Source organism: Nuphar pumila, chromosome 1 (genome assembly GCF_984573655.1).
Source record: "Nuphar pumila chromosome 1, dmNupPumi1.hap1.1, whole genome shotgun sequence".
NCBI lineage: Eukaryota > Viridiplantae > Streptophyta > Magnoliopsida > Nymphaeales > Nymphaeaceae > Nuphar > Nuphar pumila.
This window is the reverse complement of record NC_143249.1, coordinates 7,998,905-8,018,687: the sequence shown is the minus strand read 5'-3', so window position 1 is coordinate 8,018,687 and position 19,783 is coordinate 7,998,905. Positions and strand designations below refer to the sequence as shown.

Below are 19,783 nucleotides of genomic sequence, written 5' to 3'. Positions count from 1 at the left end.
ATGAAAGTGATAATAAACGGGGTTCTTTCCATGAAGTAACTCATATGCCGTCTTGCCCATTAAATGTTTGGAATGAATGCGATTAATGATATATGCAGTTGTAAGAACGCATTATCCCCAAAATTTAATGGGTAAAGAGGCTTGAAATATCAAGGCTCTCGCAACATTGAGTAAATCTCTATACTTGCGCTCAACCATTCCGTTTTGTTGAGGGGTCGCAATGCAGCTATGTTAGTATCAACCCCCCCCCCCCCTGCTTTTTTTTTTAGTTTTGCATATCATTTGAAAAAAATTAAGTACCATTGTTAGATTAGTGACTTAGAATTTTGCTATTGAATTGGTTTTCAACTAGTAAGAAAAAATCTTTGATCTGAACTATGGTTTCTGATTTATTCCGCATGAGATGAACCTATGTAGTTCTAGAGTAGTGGTCCACTATGGTTAAAAAGTATTGTGCTCCTGATAACGAAGTGGTTTGATATCTGCCCCATATATCACAGTGGATTAATTGAAAAGGTTTTGATGAAGAGATCGACCGGATTAGAAAAGAAAGGTGAGTTTGCTTGGCCATATGACAAATATCACAATGATTGCGAGAAAAACAACCATGAAATTTATTACAATTTATGAGAGTTTGTAATCTAGAATTTAAAAGATACTCAAGCCTCAAGTGCCAAATATTAGAATCAAAAGATGAACTACTTAAAGATAGGTTGTCACCGATCTAAAAAATATATAGTCGACCATGTCGCTTATCCACCCCAATATTCTTCGAGAGAGAGATGGTCCTAAAAAACACAATGATCATCATAAAAGAAAACGTCACATTTCAGATCTTGAATTAATTTACTCACGGAAATGAGATTGAATATGAATTTTGAAACAAAAAGAACACTCGAAAGGAGAATGTTTGGCGCCAACCGGACACTATCTATGTGAGTCGCGTGTAGAGGATCCGTTTGGTAATCCAATAAGGGGAAAAATGGTGGGAATTGAAAGTATTAGGTTTGACAATGAATTTGTAATGTAGTCTGTCGCACCTGTGTCTGTGATTCAATTTTCGGATGATATGGAATGGATAAAAGGAGTATCAAAATTACCTGTTAGATTGACCGCAGGTGCTGGTTTAGAATTACCTAGATTTATCGAGTGACTATTTGATCAAGTTGTTCCTGGGTAAGTCGTTGGGAGGTTTGGACGAAACAAGACTTGTTGCCTTTGAAAGACACAGAGTTAGCGCTAGCTTGACTCCATTGACGAGCATTGGAGGGTGTACCAGATCAATTTGGGAACCTATGGAGATAAAAACATTTTGCCTTTACATGACCGAGTTTTACGCAGCGATCACATTTTGGACGAATGCGGTTTTGTTGATTTCTGCTTGGATCCATGTTGATCTGTGTATTGGATCCATTTACGATTGCTACCACTGGTTCTTGGTTAGACGTGACCTTAAGATCACGCTGTCTTTTTTCTTGCACTAGCAGTGCGAATGCCTTGGATATATTCATCCATGGTGTCATCAAGAGCAGTTGACTTCTTATGACACTATATCTTTCATTTAAGCCCATTAGAAATTGCATTAGTCTTTCCAGGTTCTGCTGCTTATGAACGACCTTCACCATTATGCATATATATGAAGGACTAGTCATGTATGTGGACAACTCATCCCATAGGCCCTTTATTTTTATATAGTAAGTTGCCAAGGAGGTCTGCATCTGCTTGAGATTGAGATTTATGATCTCTTGTTGGATCTGATATATGTGCGGGGCATTTGATTGAGAAAATCGATCACGAAGTTCGGTCCACACTTCAGTAGTAGTTTGAACGTAGATGACACATGAGGATAGATCTGGATGCAATGAGTTGAGAAGCCAACGTTCCCAGGCTGCAAGAGATTTGATGGGAGAGGTTGGTTGTTTGATGGACCCATCTACGAATCTAAATTTATTTTTTGCAGAGAGTGCCATAGTCATAGCATGACACCAGTCAATGGTAGCGATACTAGCGACATGCCAGGGTTGTTCGAGTGATGGAGAAAAAACGGGCTCTCCATTTCTTCAGGATTTTGGCTTGATGCGCTTTCATTTCTGCTATCCGTTATACCGGAACATCACTTGAGTGCTTTGATACCATAAAAGAAAGGTTGAATCAAGGATGAGATATTGAATATTTTATTCACTTGATAAAAAAAAGAAGTAGAAAACAATACATATATATTGTTCCAAATTATCTTGAAAAGTAAAACCATTTTCCTTGATTTTAGTCGATTTTTCTTGATTCCAGCCAATCCTCCTTTCCTTGATTTGAGTAACGTGTGATATCAGCCAATCTTTTCTTGATTTTTGTAACCGTGTGATATCAACTCCTTGAGATCATCCGAATACAACAAGAATGGAAGGATAAAAATATGCATGGTAAATGTATATTGTAAGTAATATTTCCTTTCTTTTGCGGCATCACCTCCTTCTTCGGCCACCACCTGGCTGGTGCCACCCTCACTCCTGTTTTTCTTTCTCTGTTTCCTGTGCCACCCCACTCCCCCTCGTCCGATTTGTTCGCTGGCCACTGCTCGACGCCACCACCATTCCAGTGACCTCCTCAGCCGCCCCTACTGGCCTGCCGAAGCTCACCCGACTCTGCCCTCTGTCCCCTTTCTGCTGAACAAAGGTGATGTCCGTCACCTTCTTCTTCCCGATTTCTCGGCGGCTCCATCATGGTGCCATCCTTCTCTTCTATTTTGTTTTTTTCTCTCTCCCTCTCATTTAACGATTCTCTCTCTCTGCGCTGTTGTGAAACCATTTTCTCCGATCCATTTCTTTCAAGTAGGCGGTGCATTTGATAACGACTAGATGATGGTTTTTGCTTGAAAAATTAGTTTTCTATTTTAGAAGCAAGAGTCAGACTGAGTGTTTTTAATTTAGTTATTTCGCTGATATATTATAGATTAGTCAGCAAATACTCAGAATTTTGAAGTGTACTCTGTAACTACAAGTTTTTTTGGAAACATATACAGGGTATTTTCCTTTTTCTCTTCACCATGCATGTTAAACCTTTTCCTTGTAACTAAAGAAAACAAATTTTTTTAGGGCTATCTCTTTTGAAACTTGGCTGGTCTGTGTCTGTAAGCTTCTTTTGCTAGAACTGTGATGGCAGGCATTGATGTTGCCTTTGTTCAAGCATAAATAGCATTTTTGTGCTTCATTACCATTTTGATATAGGCCAAGTCTAGGGTATTCAAATGCTTTAGAAGAAACATCGGTGTGAATGATCTCTTGCATCCTGTTTTGTAGATCATCATATGTAAGCTCTATATATATTTAACGGCAATGGTATCTGTGTAGCCCGTCTATTTTGGTTTATAATGAACTGGTTCTGACGGCTTACAAGGATTAGCTCATCTCAGGTCATTGTGTAACACTATTAGACTCTCTCTCTCTCTTTTTCCTTTTTTCCTTTTTTCCTTTTTTTGTAACATTTCTCTATCCCTCTTCTTCTTCGTGTATTCAGTTGCAGCAAACTGCAACTTAATCCATGGTGATCTTTCTATATCAGCTCCAGTTTTACTGGATGTCTCCGAGACGAGTGCTACGGACTGAGGGCCTACCTGATCCTTTTATTCTCTGTGTACATAGATCTTATTGATTTTGTATTTTTGAACTATTGGTTTTCCTAGTTATCAATAACATATATTCCAAATCCATGTTTAGGTTGTTTCGGTCATTTAGCTTTTCAGGTATCTGAAATGTTCTTTTGCTTCATCAAGATTTCTTGTGATAATGGCCTGATTCAAACTATGTTTGAATTTACAAGAAGTGTTGAATCTTGAAAAAAAGGAGGTTGGGATGCACGGTGATTCATTTCCACTTTTTTTTAATCTCTTTTTGGGTTCCAATGTCATTTGTTATGCAATTCGTTGGGGGTGAAGGGGAAGCTCGAGCTTTGACCTTTTTTTCTTGTATATTTTATTGTAAAGCTCCTCTGTTTTTGGCTTTTTTGTATAGCAACTCAAACTACATCCCATTTTTTATTTGCCAATTTTCGCAGTTACCACTGTCTTTGTTTTGTGGTGCTTTATTTATCAACTTACATACCATACTTCTAAGGTTGGCCTTCTGTTGGTAAGACCAGCACACCACGAAAGGCAGTTTGTGCTTATTTCACAAACTATACCCAGGTCCATGTATTAATCGGACCTGGGTCTTATTATTTTTCACCATACCCGGACCATATAGGGTTTGGTTCGGGTAAACCCAACCTGAGGTAGTTTGCTACACTGGGGTCAGAGTATCCTGGATCACAGGAGCTGACCAGGGAAGGTCGCCAAGACGGGGGTAGCGACAATAGGGATGTGCAAGGGAAAAGTGCTGGGTAGAGAAGGAATGCTAGGGTCGTGTGAGGCTGATGAGGAACGCAAGGGCATGAGGGGGTGATAGGAGAGAGGGAGTGAGAAGGAGAAGGAAACCTCTCAGAAGATTGTTATTCAGATAAAAATCAAATGCCAGATTGCAGGAACCTTTTATAGAAAAAATGCAAATTCAAATGGGAGCCAGGCTGGCCCCTATCCAGGTCTCCTCAATTCCCCTTTTTTCCCTAAAAGAGCATGAAACCCAATAGAGGACAAAAATGGCCCCATAAAGCACGTTAATTTAAATTCTTGCCTGAATTGCCTTTGCCTCTACTGACATGGATCGACAAACCCATTTATTTAACAAGGATATCCAGATCCAATAAAAAAACACTAAATAATACAACATGAATGTCTTGGGCCTGGCTGCTATCAGTTCCACTAAAGGTCTCTCAACCTTTGACTAAACTTGAAGGATTTGCTTCACACATTTTTTGGCTTGCTTTTTTGTTGGCTTTATTTCTTTGAGAAGCATTACTAAAGAGGGTGTCAGGGTAGCAACATTGTAATGAATTTAAAGCCAGTTGGGTCCAAACATTCTTTTTTTCTCATGTGACTTTAGGCTTAGGAAGTTTGGAGCATACTCTATGAAGGTTGGGTGTCTCCTTTGTTTCACATGTTCCTTTGCATACACCTGATCCATGTCCATGGTATGCTACTCTAGGAGTGGTTAATTTGGTTTCAATCAGTTTCATTTGATAAGCAAGCATTTTTTTTGCTGCAATGCTTTTCAAGTGCATATTTTGTTCATGATTATTTACGATTCCAACAGCTTTTCTTGGGGCCAACTTATATAGTTCTTTTTACGAAGAGTATTCTCTCTCTGTTCCACTTCTTTTGTTTCTGGAGTGGGGGAGGAGGTGAAGTGTGCATTGTTTGTTGTGGGGTCTTTTGGAGGGAACAACAAGTATTAAGATTTTCAGGCTTTCGGGCTTTTAGTGTTGCATCATTTTATGGGTCCAATTCTACGCCACTGTATTGTAATTGCAGCAGTGTCATTTATATCGCTATAAATAGAAACTTTTATTGTTGATATAGTAATAAGTTCCCATTGTCATTCTTCTGGCTATTATTTCCAGTTGGATTTGCTGCACCTTCAGGATCAAAGCTAGATGTCTTCCTTATGAAGGCTTGATCAAGTTCTGTATTCATATTTGTTCCTTTCACTACCTTAAATGGCCAGTTAACTTTCCATTGGTAGTCGTTCCTTGTGTTTTAAGAGCATCAAACCAAGTTTTTTTTTCATTTTTATTAGGTAATTTGACTGTTGATGTTAGTGTTGAGAGCATTGATTGTGTGTCGTGTGTACTGAATCCGTTCCTCAAGATCATATCTTTTTATTTCTTCTTGTCTGTTCTGCATGTGCCTCCACTAATAATACCTGAATCAGCGTGACAAAATTGTATGTTATTTGAGAATCTTGACACAAGTCTTTGAATCTTAGTGATGTTAGATTTGGTTAGTTTTGTTGCTGTACCAATGTTCCTCATTAAGAAGTTTTCAAAGCCATTTAATCAAGTTATGTAGTGTATTTCCTATTACTCGTTGGATTTCTTCTGATATCACAAACTAGCAAACCTCTTTCATATCCTCTAAAACTTAGATCAGCGTTGAGAAGTTTTTTCTTTGAGTATTATCTTGAACAGTCTGCTTCATGCTTTCAGATAGCTCAGCAGAATAGCCTGGATATTGATGTAGACCTTGCTCTGGGATTCGCATCTCATTTCTGCAAGATGCACACAATGGAATGTCTAGTGGAGGAGGGACATGCTTCCGCATTCTTGGGGCCTCTCATGAGAGCAGCAGAAAGAGGATGCATGAAGGTTGTCCGTTGGTTTGTTGAAAAAGGTTGCAGAGATATGGAGCTCTGTCTCGCTCTCACGGCTGCAACCTCCAGCTGCCAAATAGAAGTAGCTGATTATCTGTTACAGCACGTTCCGCATAATATGCTCTCCACTCTCGGGATAGAGATCATAAAGGCAGCAGGAGAACGAAGCTGCAACTCCTTAACAGGTGTGGCTTTTCTCATGCAATCCAACTTCCTGAAGAGCGCGGAGGCAACGTACGAAGTGGCAGACCGCATCGCTAGATCAGATGATGAGGGTGTCACACCAGAGCTAAGAGCCTTCCTGTCAAAGATGTGGACTAAGAATGCATTTCTTCAAGGACGGAAATTTGGTGAAGATCACTATCTGAATATTGCCAGAGTTATGATGAAGGGGTCATCGCCAGTTCACCTTCCAGATTTGCCTTTGGAATTCCAGGTAACTTTTTAAGTCCTTAGTTCCTATATAAACTGAAAAAATTTGTCCCAGTTGTATCATCGATATAATCATTTCCGGATTGATCAAGTTGCTAAATTATTCAAATCAACACAACTGAGCTGAGCTAAGTTGTCAAGGTCCATGCAGGTTCTTGCATAGGAACTTGGCCTAGTCGGTCTGGTTTGCATGTGAACAGCATTTCTAGTCTTTGACGCATACCGATCATGCTCTGTATCATGTGAATGAAACCATGTTGGCTCTATACAGAATGGTCTGATGTATTGAGAATCTTGCAGGTGGGGATTGCATACTATTCACTATACAGTGAATGTATTGAAGTTAGAGGGCAGCTGTTACCACAATGGTTGAGGGGTCAGCTTGTAGAGGCTGTATGGAGGCTTGGGAATGGAAGCATCGATGAGATTGCTAGCCGCTCAAAGAATGATCTGCTTGCGAATCTAGAGCATCACTTGCCTTCATTCTTAATCGGCACTAGTTCGTCTGCATTCATGTAAATTTTGTTGGTAATGAAACCATTCCCTATTGCAGACCCCTTCCCCCTGCTCATCTCTCTCTCTCTCTCTCTCTCTCTCTCTCTCTCTCTCTCTCTCTCCCATGGTAAACGAGCTCAGGATAAGCTCGTTCAAGCTCAGTAAATCTGTCATCGCAAGCCATGCTTGGGCTTGTTTGTAAAGCATCTTGAACAACCCCTTGGTTAGCTTTGATATGTTTTGGTTTGCAAGGAAATATTGGAAAACTATTCCTGTTTGCAAGGAAATATAGGAAAATTGTTCCTGTGAAAAAATGGAATTAATAGGCTATTTTTAGAATTATTTACTGTTACTATTATAAAAAAATAGTGTTTATAAATATTTGTATACTAATAAACAAATTATTGCTGTTCAAATTGCAAACTATTTTGAACATTGTATTCATATGTATGTGGATTACACTGAAGTTGGTTTAAATTGAAAAAAGAGTTGGTGGATCCAAAATTTGAAAAAAGGGTTGGTGGATCCAAAAATTGATACCATGAATCTAATATTGTATGAACCATGAGGATCCAAGCTAAAAGTTGGTGAGTTCATGTTTTGTCTAATTTGGGCTTAGATAGATTCCAATTCAAACAGTTATGTGCTTTTTATTTAAATTCATGAGGATTTATATATAGCCATATGAGATTGAAGAGCTGGACTTGGCTAAACTCATAGTTCAAGCAATTTAGAACTGATCCTAAATGATCTTTTGTTAAACCACTTTAGTTTCCATTCTTAGGCCTTTTATTGAATCGAACTATATTACATTTTAAATGATAATGCAAACCAACAAAAGGCATAAGCATAACAAACAATAAATAAACAAACACCATGACTCATCTTTCTTATTTATAATAACTAAATTTTCTATTTATGTTTCTTAAATAAAAGTAACAAACATGAACGAAATACATCCACATGCTGCCTCAAATTTCTATTGTTCAGAATGTTCAGATTCTGATCGGTCTTCCAAGAATCAACTCAGAAAAATTCAGGGTGTCCAGAGGTTACAGTGTACAATGTGCCTTCCAAACCCCAAAAACATAATGAAAGTCGGCCATATTATGTCTGGCCCCAAGCCCAGCAACCTAGGCTCCCCCAAGGGGTTTGTACAGTGAAAGGGGACTTGGCCACTGGCCCGGTGGTCAGGGTTCCATTCCCATGAGCGTTAGCCCTTTGCATTAATGAGGGCAAAGAACAAGCCGTTGCTCAGCCAAAGCTTGGCGACTTCCCAGGGGCAATGGGTGTGCCATGGATTTACACTGGGACAGCGACCGTAAGTATGGTAGGTTCGCCAGTTTGAATAAGAATGTAAAGGAGGTACAAGACACAGTTGTTCAGATCTAGTATCGATTGTACATGAAATAGTAGGTAATGCCAGATAGTGACCCAAATCAGACCCAATAGGACCCGAGTAGGATCTTAGTGTAAAAGGGTATCATTAGCTAACTGGGTCGATCCCACAAGAAATGACTAGCATACCAACTCAAGTTTGGCTTGAGTTCCAATTAAGAAACAGAAACATCTCAATATAAAATATACAAAGAAATATAAAGATTTTACAGGTCTGGTTTTCTCTAAATGAACCCGTACTGGTCCTTCTCTAGCCAAGCTTCATCGGAACCAGACCCAGTACCAGCACCCAAAAGTCAGGTAGGCACCAAGACCCACTGGATCTGATTCAAAACCTACCCATTGACAGCCCTGGATGTTATGCAATCCTCATATACATGAATCGGTGATAAACCCAACTATAAGCAAAGTCCAGAAGTAACGAATGACTCGAATGTAGAAGAGGCAAAAGCAGAAAGTACAAGAATACTGTTTAGTCAATTTTAACTTCAATAGATCAAGATAGAATATTTGAGTAAATATGCATAAAAACTGTTAAGGTGAATCCGGATCCAAACAGTGGTAACTGTGGACCAGATTCGAAATCCATTCAAAGGAAAGAGATTGGCGCCATTTGGATAGGATTTAAGAGGAAAGATACTCAATGTGATAATAAGGTTCCTAAAAATGAGAACTGTATATCGTTCTCTCCTTAATTAAAGGAGTTCTTTTGCTGGCTTGTTTTATCATGTTTACTTGTATATATGATTCTCTCTGGTGAAAGTTGAGAGAGAAGAAATATTTACCTTGTGTGGACGTAGGTTCCTATAGGGAACCAAACCACGTTAAATCTGCCCACTGTGTGATTGTGATTTTTCCTGGTTCATCTTCTCTTTCAGAGCCTCATCAGATCTTGTGATCGCCTGGTCATCTTTGGCAGCTCAATGGCTTCTCCAACAAGATTTTCAAACCAAGGTGCAACCTTCACATCCACTGCTCCAAGTCTGAATTCTTTGTTCCTGATTCTACCCGCACCAACTAATCTTCAGTATTTTTTAACTACCAAAGTACCAAGTTGTCATCCGACAACTTCCTTCTACGGGAGTCCCAATTCACTCTCCTGCTTGAGAGCTATGAATTGATGGGGTTCATTGATGGAACCCAAGTGTCCAAATTTTTTTTTACCAGCAGAAAAAGAGAAATAAGCTGAACTGAATCCTGCCTATGTGTAGTGGCACAGGATGGATAAACTCTTATTGAGTTGGATTCTATCATCTTTCACTGAGTCTGTTCAGAGTCAGGTGGTGGGCCTGACGACATCTTATTAAGTTTGGTCATCGCTTAAATGAATATACGTTTCCCATTCATGGTCACAGGTACAACAATTGAAGGGCCAACTTCAAAATCTGAAAAAAGGGTCTGATTCTATATCGACATATTTCCATAAGGCCAAGCCAAATCTATTGTGCATCATCTTATGCTTGCATCAAAAGTTGTACCAGCGCAGACATTGGCAAGGATGTGTAGGTTAGTCGAATGACAACTCAAATAATACTATAATATGTCAAGCGTGTGGTAAGAATGGTGATGGTGCCCTTCAGTGCTGATCATATCGTTTTCAGAAAGAAGCTACACCAGCTGAAGCATATCATACTTCACGGGACCACTTTGAAGAGAGTACTTGGTATCCGGATTTGGGTGTCACGTCAGATCTGGCCAACCTCTCCCTTCAATCTGAATACCATGGCAACGATTCAGTAAAGATAGGTAATGGTCTCGGTTTACAGATTCAGCATATTGGTAACTATGTTCTGCGTTATTCAGTTTCCTGATTCATTATGAATAATATATTGCATGTGCCTGGTATTAAGAGAAATTTATTGTGTGTCCATCAATTTACTCAAGACAATGATGTCTTTTTCAAATTTTACCTGGAGTGGTGTTACGTGAAGGACTGTCAGACGGGAAAAATAATTATGTGGGGCACAAGTAAAAAAAGACTACCGAATTGAGTTGAATAAGGTGCATCATCCTGATGATGGAGAGAAAGTTGTCCATATTGGGAAAAATGTGTCGTTGCAGCAATGACATCAACGCATGGGGCATCCCTCCGTGCGAATAGTGCAGCAGGTTATCAATAAACTTGGTTTGCCTTATTTTAATCAATTTGGTCTGAAGAGTCACTCTTTGCCATTTGGAACCGCCTCCTATCCTGTGTCCAAACCTTTAGATCTTATTTTTTATACGTATGGGGGCCATCCCCATGACTCTACAAGCGGACACCGTTATTATGTGAATTTTCTTAATGCATATTCTCGATTCACATCCCACAAATCTGAAGTTTTAGCTGTGTTTCAAAATTTTAAGAATCTTGTTGAAAATCAATTTGATTGCTGTATAAAATCTCTTCAAAGTAATTGGGGAAGAGGATATTGAAATGTTAGTACTCTTCTCAAATCTTATGGTATAGAGCATCGAGTCTCGTGTCCTCATACACATGAGCAAAATGGGTCTGTTGAATGAAAAAATCAGTGGAGACTAGTCTTATTTTACTTGCTCAGTCTGCTGTGCCCAACAAATTTTGGAATTATGCTTTTATGGCTGCTACGTATCTAATAAATTGTATGCCTTTCAAAGTGACCAAGAAAAAATCTCCCTTTGATATTTTGTTTAAGAAAAAGCCAGATTATAAGTTTTTTTTTAGTATTTGGATGTGCTTGCTACCTGTGCCTTCGCTCTCTCAATACCCATAAGTTCCAACCTAAGAGTGAGATGCGTTTTTCTGAGTTACAGCACCCAATACAAAGGGTACTTGTGTATCAATAAAAAATTAAGAAAATCATTATTAGCATAAATGCGGTATTTGATGAAAAATGTTTTTACTTTTAAAGATGTACCTAAATCGCAGCTGTCAGAACCCACTAACCCACCTACACGCTATCCTACTATTCCCCTTCCAATTATTTCTACTCCTGTAAATCTGCCACCATCCTTACCTACCAGTTTACATAATGAGCAATTGTTGCCCACTAGTCCCCTACTGCATACCCTCAACCCCAACGGAGTGTTCTAGGTCGTCCTCTCCCGCACCTGATATAAGTTTTTGCTCCAGAACCTATTTCAGTTGAACCTGTAGCCAACCAAATTTCATCCCCAACTCACACCATGGTTATACATTCCCAAACTGACTCCCTCAAACCCAAGGCTTTAACCTCCACTTTATATCCCTCACCCATTGCCCTCTTGTTTGAACTTACCAATGATGAAGAACCCACCTCTTATTCTCAAGCTCAGAAACATGCCCACTGGAGAGCTGTCATGTGTGATGAATTTAATGCCTTAAAAAAAATGGTACTTGGACTCTTATTCCACCATGCTCATCTTATAACATTGTTGGTAGCAAATGGATTTTCAAAGTTAAAAGGCAAGTAGACGGCAGTTTAGAGCGATACAAAGATTGTCTCCTAACTAAGAGCTTATGTTGAAACCTTCAGCCCTATTATCAAACCTACCACCATCCGCACAGTTCTCACCATTGTTGTCTCTCACAACTGTCCAATGCGAGAATTAGACGTGCACAATGTGTTTCTCGTGCAAATTACAAAAGGCTTTGTATGGTCTACACTGGGTTCCAAAAGCTTAGTTCCTTTCTTATTGAACTTAGATTTAGGGGTGCTTGTATTGATCCATCATTATTCATTTTGCACAAGTCCAATGTGGTTATCTATATGTTGATTTATGTTGATGACATTTTGCTCACCATACTTATCTTAAAAGTCTTATTCATGGACTACATCAAGAGTTTGCTCTTAAAGAGCTTGGTCCCTTGCATTATTTGTTTGGCATTGAAGCTATTTTTAAACCAAAAGGGTTGTACTTGTCTCAATATAAGTATATTGTTAACCTTCTAAAAAAAACCAAGATAGACTGTGTCGAACCTGTCACAACACCTTTGGCTGCCACTACCAAGTTATCTCTAAAAGATGGCGATCCATTTTCACACCCTATGCTATATCTCTAGATGGTTTGAGCATTGCAATATCTCACTTTAACAAGACCAGATCTAGCATTTGCAGTAAATAAATTGTGTTAATTCATGCACCAACCCAAGGTTACTCATTGGATCGCAATAAAAAGGGTTCACTGATTTTTGAAGCACTCAATCTCAAAAAATTTACTACTAAAGAAAAACTTCAAACTGACTTTTAGTGGTGCAGACTGGGTTGTATTGATGACCACAAGTCTACAAGTGGATTTGCTATCTTCCTTGGAGAGTCTCATATCTTGGTCTGCTCATAAACAACACATGGTGTCTAGATCGAGTACTGAGGCAAAATATTGATCTCTTGCATCCATAGCTTTTGAGACACTATGGTTGACATATCTTCTTCATGAATTGGGTTATTCATCTCCACATTCTCCCCGTATTTGGTGTGACAATATTGGGGCGACTTGTATGATGGCCAATCAGGTGTTTCATAATCGTAGTAAACATATTAAAATTGATTTTCACTTCATTCAGGATCATGTGTCTAATCGACACCTCCAAGTTCAGTACATATCTACTACATATCAAATTGCATATATTATGACTAAACCATTGGCGACATCTAGGTTCAACTACTTGTGGGACAAGCTCAACATCCAGGCCGAACCATTGACCTTGAGGGGGGATGTTAAGGTGAATCCAAATCCAAACAGTGGTAACTGAGATTCGAAATCCATTCAAAAGAAAGAGGTTGGCACCATTTTGATAGAATCCAAGAGGAAATATACTCAATGTGATAAGGTTCCTAAAAATGAGAACGGCACTCTCCTTTAAAAGAGTCATATATATATTGGAGCATTGATTTTTTTAACACTCAAATTGAGATATTAAAACTTGACACTTTATTTCAGAATCTCTTCACCTTTACAATAGCTTAGATTACAAGTGAGAAGAAAAAGAAAAAGAGAAAGATAAAGGGAGAAGAAGATGAGGGCTTGTGATGTTGATTGGATCCTCATGTCTTCTTGGGCTTCCTTGAATATACTGTCACATTGGCAATTTGCTTTTTTATTTTCTCTATCTCCTCTTGTTCTCTCTTTTTAACTTACCTAGCTTTTCTCTTTTATAGAGTTACTTCTTTAAGTTTAGCATCTCATGATGGAAGTTATTCCATCATATAACTTCCATCATAGATACTGCTTTTGCTGGATGGATGTCATTTCTACTCGTAACCACCTCCATGTTCTTTGCCTTCCTACTTTATGGGTACCAGCTACGACATGGGTAGATGCTTGAGAGTTAGGGTAATACGTGATTAACTTAATGCAACTAGTACAAGTTACCCTCATTTACCGTAACCAGCACATATTACCTTCTTTTACCGTAACCAGCACAAGTTACCCTCGTTTACCATAACCAGCACAGGTTACTCTCTTCTATTGTAACCTGCAAGGATGGTTAGAGAGGTTTACCATAACCGTCGTATTTATCCTATTATGTGTAAATGAATGTATATTTGATAATTTTGACACACTTGCACATGGATTTAAATTATTATATATTTTATTTTATTTATATATATTTTGTGCAAACATATATATGACTCCTTTATGATGAAAGTTGAGAGAGGAGATATTTACCTTGTGTGATTGTAGTTTCATGTAGGAACCACGTTAAATCTACCCACTATGTGTGATTTTTCCTAGTTCATCTTCTATTTTATACCATTTTAAAAACACATCCCAACATGTTGAACTGCTCCTTTGGGGAACACCATACATTTGGAAGGACGGGTAGACACCTTGAAACAACAAAAATACTCTTGTACAAATCCTCAAGGGAGTATGTCAAGCAGTAAGGCAGACAAGCCAGGTTTGCTTCTAGGAGTCCATTGCTTGCTTTGGATCAAGCTACTACTTGGGTCTTTTCATAGAAAGTTGCTTCATTTAAAGAAGGCAAATGAGACTAGCAATCACATGTAGCCGGCTATGTGGAACCCCAGTCTTTGCCAATGCCTTCCCGTATTTGTCTATAAGCACAAACCAAGGGACATACTTGATATCATAATGGAACAGCTGCAAATACAAAAACGATGGTGCACCACTGATTTTTTGTTTTCCAAAATGTACCAAATTTCGCCTGAAGTTCATAAAATGTAAACAAAATCAAACAAAATAAATATACATACAAAAAACAAGCACACACAATTCTTCATGCAATATACTTGAAAGGAGTCTTGGATTCACTCACTTCTTGAAAGGGCATGAGGTTTAGATCATTTTCTTTATTAAGATCTGAAATGGCCTAGACCGGATCTTCACTCACTTCTCGAAAGGGCATGAGGTTAGATCTATTTCTTTATTAGGACCCAAAAGGACCTAGACTGGATCTTTACTCACTTCTCAAAAGGGCATGAGATTTAGATCCATTTACTTTTCTAGAACCCGAAATAGCTTATAATAGATCTTTACTCACTTCTCAAAAGGGCATAAGATTAAGATCCCTTTACTTTTTTAGGTCCTGAAAGGGCCTAGACTGGATCTTCACTCACTTTTCCAAAGGGCATGAGGTTTAAATTATTTTCTTTATTAGGACCCGAAAGGGCCCAGACTGGATCTTTACTCACTTCTCGAAAGGGAGTGAAGTTAAGATCTTTTTACTTTTTTAAAACCCAAAATGGCCTAAACTGGATTTTCACTCACTTCTTAAAAGGGCATGAGGTTTAGATCGTTTTCTTTATTAAGACCCTAAAAGGCTCAGACTGGATCTTTACTCACTTCTCGAAATGGCGTGAGGTTTAGATCTATTTACTTTCCTAAGACCCGAAAATGCCTAGATTGGATCTTTACTTCTCAAAAGGGCATGAGGTTTAGATCTATTTACTTTTTTAGGACCTGAAAGAGCCTAGACTAGATCGTTACTTACTTCTGAAAAGGGTGTGAGATTTAGATCCCTTTACTTTTTTAGGACTCGAAAGGGCCTAGACTGAATATCCACTCACTTCTCAAAAGGGCATGAAGTTTAGATTACTTTTTTTATTAAGACCTGAAAGGGCCTAGATTGAATTTTTACTCACTTCTCGAAAGGGCTTGAGGTTTAAATCCTTTTACTTTCCTAAGATATGAAAAGGCCTAGACTGGATCTTTACTCACTTCTGAAAAGTGCGTGAGGTTTAGATTCATTTACTTTTTTAGGACCCAAAAGGTCCTAGACTGGGTCTTTACTCACTTCTCAAAAGGGCAGGAGTTTTGAATCCTTTTACTTTTTTGTATTCAGAGTTTGCAAATTATGGATCTGAACTCGATCCTCAAAAAGAATGAAGATGGATTCAAACCAAAAGGTGTGTAGTCATGGATCTAGACCCAATAGCTTATAAGTGTTGCATACTTTAATCGGGCCCACAAACAATATGTAATATTTGACCTAGACCCTAATCTTGAATAGCAAATAGTTGAATCCAACGTCAACAAGCCAAAACTTCAACTTTGATACTAGCATCCAATGAATTTATATTATCCACCACAAAGAGAATCTTTCCAATGAGCGCATTAACATTTTTATGAGATGTTTAGCTAATGTCGTCAACAACACCGAAGCCAAATTATCCAAGCTATGAATAAAATTTATTTTTTTTATGAAGAATTGATATTTGCATAAATTTTGGAGTGTTTTAAATCTTTATTGTTGTTTTCAATGACATTCTCCATCTCAAACCTTTGGCGCTTCTTTAACAACTCCTTGGCATTTTTTATGCTCATCAACAAGCTCTAATTGTTATTAAGCCATAATGACCTAATAATTACTATGCAGTTTAACCTCATGCAATAAGGAGGAGAAACGGTTTAACTTAAACTGCAAAGCAATTTATTAGGCATATTTTTATTAAAAGTTTATACTCGTGCATGGAGTTATTACATTTGAAAGAGAAAGCAAAACTATTTCATGCCCCTAGGCAATTTATACTCGTGCGAGGCTTTTTCTCAGAGTAATTATCTGTACGATTTATACTCATATAGTAAGAGTGGTCTCTATGCATTTTAGGCTCTTGCGGCAAGGATCACTCTACGTACAATTTACGCTCTTGCGGTTAGGAGCGATATCTGTGCAGTTTAGGCTCTTGCAGCTAGAAGCGTTTTCCTTTTATACAATTTTTTTTTTTAGAAAGCAGTCATTTACGACAGGAACAACATATTCACTATCTGGAGATGTCACCCTATAAGCTTTATTCGCAAACACTTTCTGGACTACATATGGTCCCTCCCATTTGGGCTCGAATTTATCACGAGAACGTCAAGATAGAATAATAAGGCACTGCATCATCAACACTAAATCTCTTTTTTTGAATGACCTATACTTTACATTTCGATCATAGGCATTAGTCATTCTTGCTCGATAAACTTGTAAAGATTGATGAGCTTGCAACCTTCTTTCATCTAAAGAATCGAGTTTAGCATAACGAATTTGATCTCTTTCTTCTTGAGTCAACGAGTTGCTAAGTGCTACGTACCCTCAAATATTTGAACTGGACTTCCAAGGGTAATATTGCTTCAGAACCGTAGACAAGGAAATATGGGGTACAATTGGTGGCCGTTCTGTATATCGCTTGATATGCCCAAAGAACTTCATCCAACTTTTCATGACAATTTCTTTTGTTGTCACCGACTATCTTTTTAAAAACTTGCACAAAGTTTTATTAAATGCCTCAGCTAATCCATTTGTTGGGGGATGATAAGGCGATAAGAAATTTTGCTTGATTTTGAACTTTATGTAAAGTTTTTCTACCACTTGATTTTTAAATAGAGTCACATTATCAGAAGTTATTGACTGTGGAATTCCAAATCGATAAATGATGTTGGTCCACAGAAAATTTGCTATTATTGCTCCAGTTATCGTCTTGACAGGTATAACTTCAGCCCATTTAAAAAAATAATTAGTAGTTGCCAAAATATATTGATGATTTGCTGATGATTTGAGAGCAATAAGACCAATAACATTTAGGCCACAAGATGCAAAAGGCCAAGATGAGGTTGTGGCATGTAAATAGTCATGTGGTTGGTGTATAAGGTCACCATGAATTTGACAAACCTTACAACTCTGTGCAAACTTAATTGCATATGACATTATGGTGGGCCAATAGTAACCAATTATTCGTAATTGATTACCCAATTTTGGACCGAGTTGGTGAGCACCACAAGATCCTTGATGTAATTCATGCAACACTATAATAGCTTCTCTTTTTGTGAGACATCTCAAAAGAATTCCATCATAAGATCTTCGATAGAGGGTGTCATTTAACACCATGAACTTGGGGGCCATCCTTCTTATTCGTATATGTTTTTCTCACTCTTGAGGTAATTGCCCCTTTTGTAGGTAGTCATAAATAGGTTGTTGCCAATCCTCTTCAATAAATTGTATTGTTACCATATTAACTATGGCTACCTCATCCTCGTTAGGGATTGGGGAACAACTACTTTGAAAACTTTGAACTTCTACAAAATCAAAATATTGTACATTATCTTGCACGCTTCGAAAGGGGATTTCACTTGGTTGTGATTGATAGGCCGCTCTATATTCTACTCGGCTAATTATGCCAGCTCTTCGAGAAGGTCCTGCTTGCCCCATTATATTGCATTCACGCTCAATATGTCTTGGCATAGAATGGAGCCTAAGTGGTATTGACATATCGTAGATAGGATTGTTTGAGTTCCTATGCTTATCTGGAATTCACCTTCTTCTGAAATTGATGTTTTTTTGGCATATCGAGCTAGTTGTAGGGCATGATCAAGTGAAAGTGGGTCATTTATACCAAAAGTTAAAATATCAAATGAATTTGCTAGTTCTTTGAGTATCCTATGATAATATGATAAATTGAGGTCATTCAATGCCCATTTAAAGCATTGATGTGTGCCCTTTTGACTTGATAATCTTCATGGATGATGAGACACCAAATTCTTTTTTTTACAACCATTTTCAATCCTACTATTAATGCCTCATAAATTGTTGAAGGCAAAACTATTGCACTCGTGAGAGTGAAGGCAGGCAAATACTCTTTTGCCCCAAATAAGATGATTTCAACCTATCCTCCTTGCGCGTATATCGCTTTGTAATGTAATTTTTAAATAAGTTGTTCTCTAGCAATATCACTCAGGTCTGTGTTATCCACATAAGTGATGATGTTCACAGATGTATTAGAAACATGTTGCTGACTTGGTTCTAAAATTTGTATTTCTTGATCTCTTGGTAGTGTGTGATACAATACCACCGAGACTTTTTCTTTAATTTTCTTGTTGATGTCAAATGATACTGCTAACTTTGCAAGTGCATCTTCTTGAGAATTAAAACTTCTCAGTATATAAGTAATGTTAGCTTCATCAAAATTATTCAGTAAACCTTTTACTTTTAAGTAATGAGGCACAAGAGTGGGTTTTTGAACCTCGTATATGTCTTTCAATTGATTGATTACCAACTGTGAATCATCATAATCTTCAAGTTTCTTTATTTTCATGGTACCTGCAATTGATAATTCTAAAGTGAAAGCAATATATCTGGCCTTATTATTAGAACAAAATGTAGGAATTGTATATGCATGAGGTATCATAGTGTTTTTTAGCGTAATAAATACTACGCCAACAAGTAATTCAGTAATTGAAAACAGAAAGTCATCCTTTGGGCATGCAGTATTTAGATCCTTGAAGTCAACGCAAATCCTAATTTGGCAATTTTTCTTTCTTACAGGCATAATATTTGCCAACCAAATAGGATATTTGACTTCACAGATAAAACCTACTGCAATCAACTTTCTAATTTCAATTCAGACTTGCTCAACTAGTTTTGGGCACATTCTTCGTTGGATTTGTTTGATCGGCTTTTTACCTGGTAAAACCGATAATCGATGCATTGCAACATTTGCATCTAATTCTGGCATATCTTGATAAGGCCACGCAAACACATCTTGAAATTTCTTTAGTAACGCAATATATTGCTTCAGTTTCTGATAGAGATGCTCTTATAAAGGTAATCTTTGGATCTTCTTTTGTGCCAAGGTTTACTTCTTGTAATTCATCAATTATTGCATGTGTTCCATCTTCGATGCTAGGAGGGGCTAGTTGTTCTTGAATAAACTTTTTATCCTCCTTTGTATCATCTGTAGAGATGTGATGTACTCCATATTTCTTTTCCAACATGATGGTTTGTTGATACCCAATTCTCATTTTACCTTTTCAATTTAAGACTCCATCTTTGGCTAGGATCTTTT

At 37.9% G+C, this 19,783-nt stretch overlaps 1 protein-coding gene across 1 annotated transcript in view; it reads left to right on the top strand.

Moving 5' to 3' along the window:
* LOC149847866 (ankyrin repeat protein SKIP35-like) overlaps positions 1-7,571 on the top strand; it is a 31,379-nt gene extending 23,808 nt beyond the window's left edge. Inside the window, exons 3-4 of the mRNA XM_090005290.1 lie at positions 6,073-6,672; positions 6,969-7,571. Coding sequence (XP_089861416.1) covers positions 6,073-6,672; positions 6,969-7,187 — 819 coding nt within the window. The 3' untranslated portion in view covers positions 7,188-7,571. The remainder of the gene's footprint in view (positions 1-6,072; positions 6,673-6,968) is intronic.
* The last annotated feature ends 12,212 nt before the right edge of the window (positions 7,572-19,783 follow it).